The sequence below is a fragment of the Thunnus albacares genome, chromosome 2 (assembly GCF_914725855.1).
Source record: "Thunnus albacares chromosome 2, fThuAlb1.1, whole genome shotgun sequence".
Lineage (NCBI taxonomy): Eukaryota > Metazoa > Chordata > Actinopteri > Scombriformes > Scombridae > Thunnus > Thunnus albacares.
This window is the reverse complement of record NC_058107.1, coordinates 12382820-12393955: the sequence shown is the minus strand read 5'-3', so window position 1 is coordinate 12393955 and position 11136 is coordinate 12382820. Positions and strand designations below refer to the sequence as shown.

General features: G+C 46.2%; 1 protein-coding gene and 1 long non-coding RNA gene across 2 annotated transcripts; both read left to right on the top strand.

The window, feature by feature from the left end:
• Positions 1 to 3225: 3225 nt before the first annotated feature.
• LOC122969749 lies at positions 3226 to 6480 on the top strand. The gene has a single exon (XM_044335716.1). The coding sequence runs from the start codon at positions 3226 to 3228 to the stop codon at positions 6478 to 6480; it is 3255 nt and encodes a 1084-aa protein (XP_044191651.1).
• A 1266-nt stretch (positions 6481 to 7746) lies between these two features.
• LOC122992318 lies at positions 7747 to 8875 on the top strand. Its single transcript, XR_006406016.1, has 2 exons — positions 7747 to 7860; positions 8184 to 8875. It is a non-coding gene; the product is annotated as an uncharacterized LOC122992318 (long non-coding RNA).
• The last annotated feature ends 2261 nt before the right edge of the window (positions 8876 to 11136 follow it).

The following is an 11136-nucleotide window of genomic DNA, read 5'->3' as shown; positions in this document are numbered from 1 at the left end:
TGTGAGGGTCAGACGAGTTTGGGGACACCGTACGAACAGGAGGTGTCCCTTGAGTCGCTCTCCCTTGCAAGGTTCTTCATTAGAGTTTTCCCAGAATCATCATACGAAGTTTGGTTTGGTCTTCTCTTCTTCAAACTGACAACTGCCAGTGCATCAGCTCCGAAAATCCACAACAATTTGGCATCACGAACAGGATTTCAACACAACAAAGGCGTGGTAAGTGCATAATTTTATTTTATTATTGTGCCTTACCATGTCTGCGTTTGACGAAATCACAAAGAAACTGTGCATCACTTTCACTTTAAAGGTGGTCACAAAGTGAACAAAAAAAAAAAAAAGCAAAAAGCTGATGGTTAAAGAATCTAAACACATGAAAATGTGTTGAAACTGTGCAGTGATAAGCAGGTGCAAAGCATGTGGTTGTGAAGAGGTAAAAAAAGGCAGAGTTGAGTGAGTCTTAACTCCTGCAGTGCCACAAAAGTGGCTGGGATTTCTGGGCTAGCTTCGGGCTACGTCCGGCACAGGGGGACCCACCTGAGGTTTAAACTATAGAAAAGACGTTTTCGGGGTAGGATTTGGCCTATTTCGTTTAAGCCAAGATCGGGGATCATCCACTCTGTGTCCTGTGAGAAATGTTTTCAGACTTGGGATTCTAAGTCCTAGAGTCGGGCGCCGGTAAAAATTTTTTCAAACAATAAACAGTGTACACAAGACGAAGAGTTGCTTCGTCGGTTTGGCTTCAGATCACTGCTATTGCACCAGGAAGAGAGGTGTAAAAAAAAAAGAACTTCGGTGATGCTGGGAAAGTTTTGATGTGTCTGTTTTGTGTTTGATGTGTTTGTTTGTGTGATGTTTTTAATGTAAATGTGTTAAAATGGGCAACAACACGTCTAAAGCAGTGAGTAGAACACAATCTACTACAAAATTAATTCATTCACCAAAACACAAGAGAAAGAACAAATCTGTTTCAGTAGGAAACAAACGCACCAATTCAGAAGTAAAAGGTCAATCTGCCATTGATAAGCTTCCCGAAGCAAACCCCCACACACTCACAGATGCACAATATAGAGCGATGTTTTCTCCACAATCTCCGGCGGGAGTTGTTGGTAGATTGAAAGGATGGACTTTTGTGTTCCATTTTCTTCCCTTATGAATCAGTGGACAGATGGCGAATGGCCATACGAAGGAGCGTTTGATAGAGATAAGCTTCAGATTGCTGAGTACAATGTTAACCCAGATTTTGGAAATCCATCTTGGGATAGTGCGTATATGAAAGATTGTGTAAATGTGTGGTTAACTGTTGCTCGTCAGAGGTGTGGAGTGATTCTGGATGAAAAAAGAGTTGATCGTTTTTCTGATGAGTTCAGAGCAGCAGTGGAGAACTGTGTTAAATGTGTGACAGCATGTCACTTGCCTATGTTGGAAGCAGAGTTGCAAACCAGAGCTACAGAAATGATGAAAATTAAACAGAGGCATGGTGAGAATGTGAAGGCCATTTCCAAAGCTATCATATACGGTTGGGCAAAACGGCAAACTGATGCTCCCTCTCCACAAACTTTGTTGACCATTGTATCCAAAGCTGGAGTGCCTTTGCAAGAGTCACACACAAACAAAACAATGATTTCAATTTTTCCACAACTTTCACCTTCAAACCCCTTTTCAGCTGCTAACATGACTGATCAAACCATTTCACAACAAGCAAAGACTGACGATGAATTTCTCTTACTAGCCGCAGCTGTTGAGGGACAAAGACTACAGACTGAAGTAGAAAATAGAGAAGAGCAGATAGCAGCTAGAGAAAGGGAAAGAGACAGTCAGGCTGCTAGAGAAAGGGAAAGAGTTAAACAGGAAAAGAAAGATAGAGCCGACGAAGAAAAAGCTAGGAAAGCCGAAGAAAAAGAAAAGAAAGCTAATTTGTCATTCAAACAGGTAAAAAGCCAGAAAAGAAAGGAAAAGAAAAGACATTTAGCTGCCGTTGCTGAAGAAACAGAGATAGACACTCAGGACAGCTCAGGAGAAAGTGAGGTAGAACTTGAGTTACAAGGAGCCAGAGGTAAGGGGGAGGAGTCTGACACAGACCATAGTGACGACACAGAACCTGCAGTCAGGCCAAAGATGACACAGAGACGAGGTACAACTAGAATGACACATTCACATCTGGAAAGACATACAAGATCGAAAACTAACATTTTAGAGCCCCCTCTAAACATTACATCCACCTCAATAAATGCTCCAAAAATCATGGTTGGCAACACAGCTGTCTGCAAACCATGGACTCCTGCTGAGATAGTTGGAATGACACAAAATGCCCCCAATCCGACCACAAACCCAGATGAATACTGGGGATGGTTAAGATATGTATGCTCTGTGTATAACTGTCTGATACCTGATGTTGAACAATTACTTGCTGGCTCATACAGAACGGAGTGGGATTTGTGCAAAGGTGAATTTCTTTTCCCTGCTCGGACAGAGGATGGCCAGTGGCCTCCTCATAGAACCATGATTGACTGGTTAAATGAAGAAGCAAAAACAGCAATAAGAAAATGTGCACGACAGCGCACTGACTTTAATAAAGTAATTCACTGTGTCCAAGATGCATATGAAACTGTACCTGAGTTTGTTAACAGATTTACACGTACTTGGGATAGCAATGCAGGAATAGGACGAGAAGGAAATGAATATTTTGTTGTTACAACCTTTGTGCAAAATCTAAAACCAAATGTTGCAGCTGCATACAAATTGTCTGTCACCGATTGGCAAACCAAAGACTGGAAAGCAACGGTAAACAAAATGATGGCGCTAGATAGGTGTGAAGTTTTTGCTGAAGACAAATCTGCCTCCTTCCCAAAACAAATGTTACAGCATGCGCGACAGGGGGGTGGACAACAGCATTTCAAAAACAATAACAAGCGAAAACCGGGAAAGTGTCACAAATGTGGGAAAGCGGGACATTGGGCTAATGAGTGTAGAAGTGGTCGTCGTCAGAACAAGCAAAATTACCCATTCCAGGATCACCAAACAAGGAATTTCCAACAAACAGCCCCCCTTGCTTTACCACAACAACAACAACAACCACTACCACCTCCTCCACATGTTGATAATGTGAATCATGGACAATATTACAATCAAGCATAGGGAGGCCATAGAGGGGCAGGATCAGAAAAAACATTTCCCATTCAAGCAGCTGTAATTCGACTTTCAAAAGATCCTTCAGAAGATCCAATAATGCCTGTTGAAGTAAATGGTAGTAGAGTTGACATTATGGTAGATAGTGGGGCCACAATTTCCACTGTTAAAGCTGATGAGCATGTATGTACACCAACACCTAATTTTGTCACCACCGTGGGTGTTTCCGGCGTTCCTGTTGTTGAGCCACTATCACAGAGAGCTAAAATAACTGTTGAAGGTTCAGATGTGCAACATTCTTTCCTGATTTCTGAGAAAAGTCCAATTAATCTCATGGGACGAGATTTACTTTGCAAGCTACATGCCACCATTCAATGCACACCTGATGGATTGTTTTTAAGCCTACCTGATGTGAAGGCTGCTCATGCATTTCAGTTTTTGAAAACTATTGCTGATTGTTTGTATTGTTGGTCATTGACTGATTTTAACATGGCTTCCAGTTTCACAGTATCTAGCATTCAAAAAATTGCTCAAATTTCACCAGCATGTGCAACACAGATGTCTGCCATGAGGCCTGTACTACAGTGTCACTGTACAGCAGCATTTAACCCCCCAGAGGTGTACAAACAATTAGCTGATGTGTTTTTGAATACACAAGAGGGGTTGGAGTGTGAACAATGTTTGTTTGTTGGTCCACAGGGATGTGCAATTCCAATTCGGTTATCTGACGCACAGCGCAAATTGGTTAATGATAAAGATTCATTTCCATACATCACTGTAGCTGTCTCTCCTGGCTGTGACCCACAACAGCTTGAAAGCATGGTGGCACAGTGCCAGGCATTGAGAGGAGCTGCGCAGACTCCTCAAACTCAAACAATAACACACTTGGGCCTTGAGCTGTACATGTTATCTTTAACTGAGCACATCCAGCTACCTCAGAGTAGGTTTGTTTTGCAACAACCACCCCTCCCCACACAGTATGGGCCTCCATCAGAGCTTTCAGAGGTTCCATCTATTTTATGGGCTAAACATAAAAACCATGTGGGTTTTGTGAATTCGGCTCCACCTCACGAAGTCACACTCAAACCTGGTGCTAAACTACCAATGGTCAGGCAATACAATTTGCCACACAAGTCAATTGCTGGTATTGAAGGTGTAATTCAGTCTTTACTGGATCAAGATGTGTTGGTTCAAACAACAAGCCCATGTAACACACCCATTTTACCCATTCCAAAAGCAAACCGCCCAGATGAATGGCGTTTTGTACAAGATTTGCAAGCTATTAATAGCATTGTAGTGCCAACAGCTCCAATTGTGCCAGACACAAATTCGATTTTAGCTTCACTACCATCCAACTCAACACACTACACAGTCATTGATTTGAGTTCAGCTTTTTTCTCAATCCCGTTGCATCCAGACAGCCAGTATCTGTTTGCATTCACATTCAAAGGAAAACAGTACACCTGGCAGCGTTTGCCTCAGGGTTTTGTCGAGAGTCCTACAGTTTACGCAGCAGCAGTGAAACGGGACTTGGATGACCTCCACTTTCCAGGGGGCTCCACTCTCCTACAGTATGCAGATGACCTCCTGATAGCTTCACCATCACAGGAAGCTTGTCGAACGGACTCCATCTTGCTCCTACAGAGACTAGCTGAGTGTGGTCATAGAGCATCACTTGCCAAACTGCAATTTTGTCGGTCTGAGGTGACATACTTGGGTCATGTTTTGAAAAATGGACAGCGCCTGTTGTCACCGGAGAGGTTGAAACTGCTGGTTAACATGCCTCCTCCCACAACCAAGAAACAAATGCTCTCGTTCTTGGGGATGGCGAATTATTGCAGACATTGGATCTTTGAGTATGCTGCTATGGACTCTGTTTTGCGAAACGCCACACTGCAATCAGCTCCTCCCAAGGTGCAGTGGACTGAGGACATGAACAAAGCTTTTCAGGACCTGAAACATGCTCTCACCTTGGCTCCGGCATTGGGGCTGCCGGACTATCATCAGCCGTTCCATCTGCATGTACATGAACGAGATGGCTTTGCTACAGGCATTCTCGTGCAAAAACATGGGTCTCATTACCGTCCAGTTGCGTACTACTCCTCTCGACTAACCCCTGTGGTTCTTGGCATGCCAGGTTGCTTAAGAGCGGTGGCCGCCGTTGCCATCATGATTGAGAAATCTTCTCCAATTGTACTGGCTCATGACTGTGTTGTGCACGTTCCACATGCAGTACTTCACATCTTGAACACATCTGCTACCCAACACATGACAGCTGCACGTCGTTCAGGCTATGAAGCAATCATTCTTCATAGTCCACACATCACTTTAAAACGCTCACCTCCATTGAATCCAGCTACTCTCCTTCCATTGATTGACACAGATGATGAGCATGATTGCATCACAACTATTGACCTGTGTACATCCCCAAGGCCAGACTTGTTGCAGACACCAATACCCAATTCTGATTTGATTTTTTACACTGATGGTTCAGCTAGCAGACCATCTGATAGCACACATCTAGCTGGCTATGCAGTAGTTAACGATTGGGGGGTAGTAGAGGCAAAAGCACTGCCTCCAGGTACCTCTGCTCAAGCAGCAGAACTGTATGCTCTAACTAGAGCGTGTATTCTTGCTTCTGGTAAGGTGGCTACTATTTACACTGACTCAAGATATGCATTTGGCGCTGCTCATGATTTTGGCCAGTTATGGAAGATGAGAGGTTTTGTGTCATCTTCTGGAAAACCACTACAGCATCACACTTTGGTTAATGACCTGTTAGATGCTATTTTGCGCCCATCTCAGCTTGCAATCATCAAATGTGCTGCTCACACGAATGGAACTGATCCTGTTTCACGAGGAAATGCAATGGCTGACACTGCAGCCAAACAAGCGGCACTTTCCTCTCCCTCTTTGGTACTTCAATGTGCCTCCACACAACCTACCAATCCAATTCCAGTTCCTTCCGCTAATGATGTCGTGACAATGCAAAATCACGCTGATGACAGGGAGCGAAGTCTTTGGTTGCGTAAAGGTTGTAAAGTTGACGCGGAGTCTGGCTTGTGGCTCCACCCTGATGGTCGACCGGTTTGCCCTCGAGCTCTCCTTCATGTACTGGCACGTGTGACGCATGGTCCAGCGCATGTTGGAAGAGGGGTGATGAATGATGTTATTCGCTCACAGTGGTTTGCTCCAGGCATTACTCAAGTTTCACAAACACTTGTGGATAGTTGTATGATATGTCAACAGACCAGAAAAAAGAATAGCACAGTGAAACATGACCACTTAGAACCCCCATCAGGTCCTTTTGTAAATATGCAAATAGATTTTGTACATATGTCAAATACTTGCTAGTCATAACCGACAGGTTCTCGAAGTGGGTAGAAGCTTTTGCAACGAAAAAAAGAAGATGCAAGAACAGTTGTAAAGTGTCTGCTAAAAGAGGTAATCCCTAGGTACGGAGTGCCGCAGGAAATAGATAGCGACAGAGGTCCAGCTTTTGTGTCAAAAATCACTCAGGGACTGTCAGAAATCTTAGGATTTAAGTGGCAGTTACATGTTCCTTATCATCCACAGAGTTCAGGTCAAGTTGAGAGAATGAATGCAACTATCAAAGACAGATTGACCAAAACAGTCCTAGCCACAGGCCTGAAATGGCCTGATGCACTGCCGATTGTGCTGTACTCCATTCGGAGTGCACCAAGTGCAACTACAGGACTGAGTCCTCACGAGGTGCTGATGGGAAGACCAATGTCCACAGGGACAAGTCCCCCACTGACACCACACAAAGCTACTCTGCTTTGGACGGATGAGTTCATGACTGAGTATGTGAAAAGACTAACAGAGATTTTGAGAAAGTATCATTTACAGGTGGCTGACAGACTCCCCAAACCATCGGAAGAACCAATTCATTCCTTTCGAGAAGGTGACCTGGTATTAATCAAATCTCTGGAAAAAGTGTCTTTGTCTCCTAGGTGGAAAGGTCCATACCAGGTGCTGCTGACTACTAGGACGGCCCTGAAGGTCGAAGGCAGAGCAGAATGGATCCACGCCACAAGGTGCAGACTGGCCCCCCCAACCACTGGCGGAGGAGAGCAGAGCCCTGGCAGGTAACCGGATGGTTACTCCTTTTTTCTCTCCTGTTTAGTAGGTTCAGGCAGGGGACAGGTCAAGTCGGTCCAAATGAGAGAGAGACAGGAGTCTCTCTGATTCCAGGTGAAGGAGAGCGGAAAGGCTTTCCTTCTCATGACACAGTCGGTGCCATGAACCCAGTGCCCCATGGACAGGGGCGCCCTTTGCAGAATGATCCAGAAAATGCAGACCAAGAGCCAGATCTTGGACATACGGACAAATCAATGAGCCCATTGGGACTCTACAACACTGTAAGTCCTGACAAAACAGTGAGATACATTGACAATGCTGCAATGAGAGAGTCTGAAGAAAAAGAGTCAGAAAAGACTGATGGACATATTTTACCAGCTCTCTCCCGAGTTAAACGAATTGTGAATTCTATTGTTTTTAAATGTCCTATTGACAGATGTAAAATGAATGATTGTAATATTGCATATCCAGTTACTTTTTCTCGAGGTAGATGGCGGTGGTCTACATATGATAAAACACTGCAGATCATAATCACACAGGTTTGAGGTATTATGATTTTGAAACTTTCCAGGACTGGATGAGGCGTTTTCACCCAGGTATCATTTCAGATGAGGAGGAGGAAACTCAAAATCTGTAGGTTTAATGTTTCTAAAAGCTTTCTTGGTATAAATCACTCACACCGTGCTAAATTGAATAGAGTTATGTTTGTTTGTACTTCATAAAGTTGAAGAAACATATCATTTTCTATTTACAGGTGACATCTTAGAATAATTTTTTGATTCTTTAATGATGTGATTATTAATCTTATGCATTTTTAGTTTGAGAAAAGTTGTAGAAATAGAGTAGTGTTAATGATTAATCTCTTAAATATCTAGTCATCTTATATGTTTTTCATTAATGTGATTGAATGTTTAATTATTTTTGAAATGTGTGTTTGAAAATTGATGAAAATGAAGAGGATCACTCCAGGAGGATGGATTCCACATCACCATGCATCGTATGTGCTAGTAACCTCTCCATGGTGATGGCCCTCTACTGTACGCAAAGTGCATGGGTTGAAGACTTCACTTTGTGATTGATTTGTTTTATTGTTATGATGTAATCAAATGTTTGTATGACTCCCCTTTAAGTTGCTAGGATTTCATCTAGTAAGAGGCAGGAAGTGTCTTGTCTTAGGTTGTTTGCGCATGTGACTGGTGACCTCTGTCAATGACCTCCTTTAACGCTTTGGTGTTCTAGGAGATCTTCTTTGAGGATTTGCCTCACTACTGCCCCTGGTGGTTGGAAGACAGAACTCATGGGTCACATGACAGTTGTTTTAAAGGGGTACATAAGAGGGGTTTTTTATCTAATTTACTGATTGTTTGCTTTTATTGTTATTGCATTATGTGTTTAAATGATTATGTGTTTTGATGATTTTACTTTTGATTTTGTTCAATGCAATTGTTGATTCTTGTATTACTTTTGTGTGAGAATTGTTATCTGTTGTGCGGATGTTGTTTCTACTCTGTTTGTGCCCTTACAGTCCACCAGTCCAGTCATAAATTGGTAATTTGTATTGATCTTTTGATCAATAAGAGGGGATTGTTATGGATATTCCATAACTGACCAGGACAACAGAATGTCAAGCTGTACTCTTCTGTTCTCTCAAACAGAAGATAACACATGTTGTTTAATAAACCAGGAGCCTCACAGGCGAACCAAGGCCAGAATGCAGGTCATCATCAGACGCAACAAGACAAACCAAAGATACAGATTTAGGTCATAGGTTTATGATTCGGAACTGACGAACTAGTTTCTATGATTGGCTTAAAGGCTGGTTTTGGACTGTGAGGGTCAGACGAGTTTGGGGACACCGTACGAACAGGAGGTGTCCCTTGAGTCGCTCTCCCTTGCAAGGTTCTTCATTAAAGTTTTCCCAGAATCATCATACGAAGTTTGGTTTGGTCTTCTCTTCTTCAAACTGACAACTGCCAGTGCATCAGCTCCGAAAATACACAACAAAGAGGATGCTGCTGCAGACTCGGGCGGCGACACCACAGAAGAAGAGGATGCTGCTGCAGACTCGGGCGGCGATGCCACAGAAGAAGAGGATGCTGCAGCAGACTCGGTTGGCGATGTCACAGAAGAAGAGGATGCTGCTGCAGACTCGGGCGGCGACGCCACAGAAGAAGAGGATGTTACAGCAGACTCGGGCGGCGACGCCACAGAAGAAGAGGATGCTGCTGCAGACTCGGGCGGCGACGCCACAGGGGATGCTGCAGACTCGGGCGGCGACGCCACAGAAGAAGAGGATGCTGCTGCAGACTCGAGCATAGATGCCACAGAAGAAGAGGATGCTGCTGCAGAATCGGGCGGCGACGCCACAGAAGAAGAGGATACTGCTGCAGACTCGGGTGTCGACGCCACAGAAGAAGAGGATACTGCTGCAGACTCGGTTGGCGATGTCACAGAAGAAGAGGATGCTGCTGCAGACTCGGGCGTAGATGCCACAGAAGAAGAGGATGCTGCTGCAGACTCGGGCGGCGACGCCACAGAAGAAGAGGATGTTACAGCAGACTCGGGCGGCAACGCCACAGAAGAAGAGGATGCTGCTGCAGACTCGGGCAGCGACGCCACAGGGGATGCTGCAGACTTGGGCGGCGACGCCACAGAAGAAGAGGATGCTGCTGCAGACTCGGGCGTAGATGCCACAGAAGAAGAGGATGCTGCTGCAGAATCGGGCGGCGACACCACAGAAGAAGAGGATACTGCTGCAGACTCGGGTGTCGACGCCACAGAAGAAGAGGATGCTGCTGCAGACTCGGGCGGCGACGCCACAGAAGAAGAGGATGCTGCTGCAGACTCGGGCAGCGACGCCACAGAAGAAGAGGATGCTGCTGCAGACTCGGGCGGCGACGCCACAGGGGATGCTGCAGACTCGGGCGGCGACGCCACAGAAGAAGACGATGTTGCTGCAGACTCGGGCGGCGACGCCACAGAAGAAGAGGATGCTGCTGCAGACTCGGGCGGCGATGCCACAGAAGAAGAGGATGCTGCTGCAGACTCGGTTGGCGATGTCACAGAAGAAGAGGATGCTGCTGCAGACTCGATTGGCGATGTCACAGAAGAAGAGGATGCTGCTGCAGACTCGGGCGTACACGCCACAGAAGAAGAGGATGCTGCTGCAGACTCGCCAGAGGGGATGCTGCAGACTCGGGCGGCGACGCCACAGAAGAAGAGGATGCTGCTGCAGACTCGGGCGGCGACACCACAGAAGAAGAGGATGCTGCTGCAGACTCGGGCGGCGACGCCACAGAAGAGGAGGATGCTGCTGCAGACTCGGGCGGCGACGCCACAGAAGAAGAGGATGCTGCTGCAGACTCGCCACAGGGGATGCTGCAGACTCGGGCGGCGACGCCACAGGGGATGCTGCAGACTCGGGGGGCGACGCCACAGAAGAAGAGGATGCTGCTGCAGACTCGCCACAGGGGATGCTGCAGACTCGGGCGGCGACGCCACAGAAGGAGAGGATGCTGCTGCAGACTCGGGCGGCGACGCCACAGAAGAAGAGGATGCTGCTTCAGGCTCGGTCGGCGACGCCACAAAAGAGGAGGATGCTGCTGCAGACTCGGGCGGCGACGCCACAGAAGAGGAGGATGCTGCTGCAGACTCGGGCGTACACGCCACAGAAGAAGAGGATGCTGCTGCACAGAAGAAGAGGATGCTGCTGCAGACTCGGGTGGCAACGCCACAGAAGAAGAGGATGCTGCTGCAGACTCGGGCGGCGACGCCACAGAAGAAGAGGATGTTGCAGCAGACTCGGTTGGTGACGCCACAGAAGAAGAGGATGCTGCTGCAGACTCGGGCGGCGAAGCCAAAGAAGAAGAGGATGCTGCTGCAGACTCGGGCGGCGAAGCCAAAGAAGAA

Bases quoted from the DNA above. Each gene is read 5' to 3' on its own strand.
- LOC122969749 (XM_044335716.1), top strand. From the start codon at position 3,226: ATGCCTGTTGAAGTAAATGGTAGTAGAGTTGACATTATGGTAGATAGT.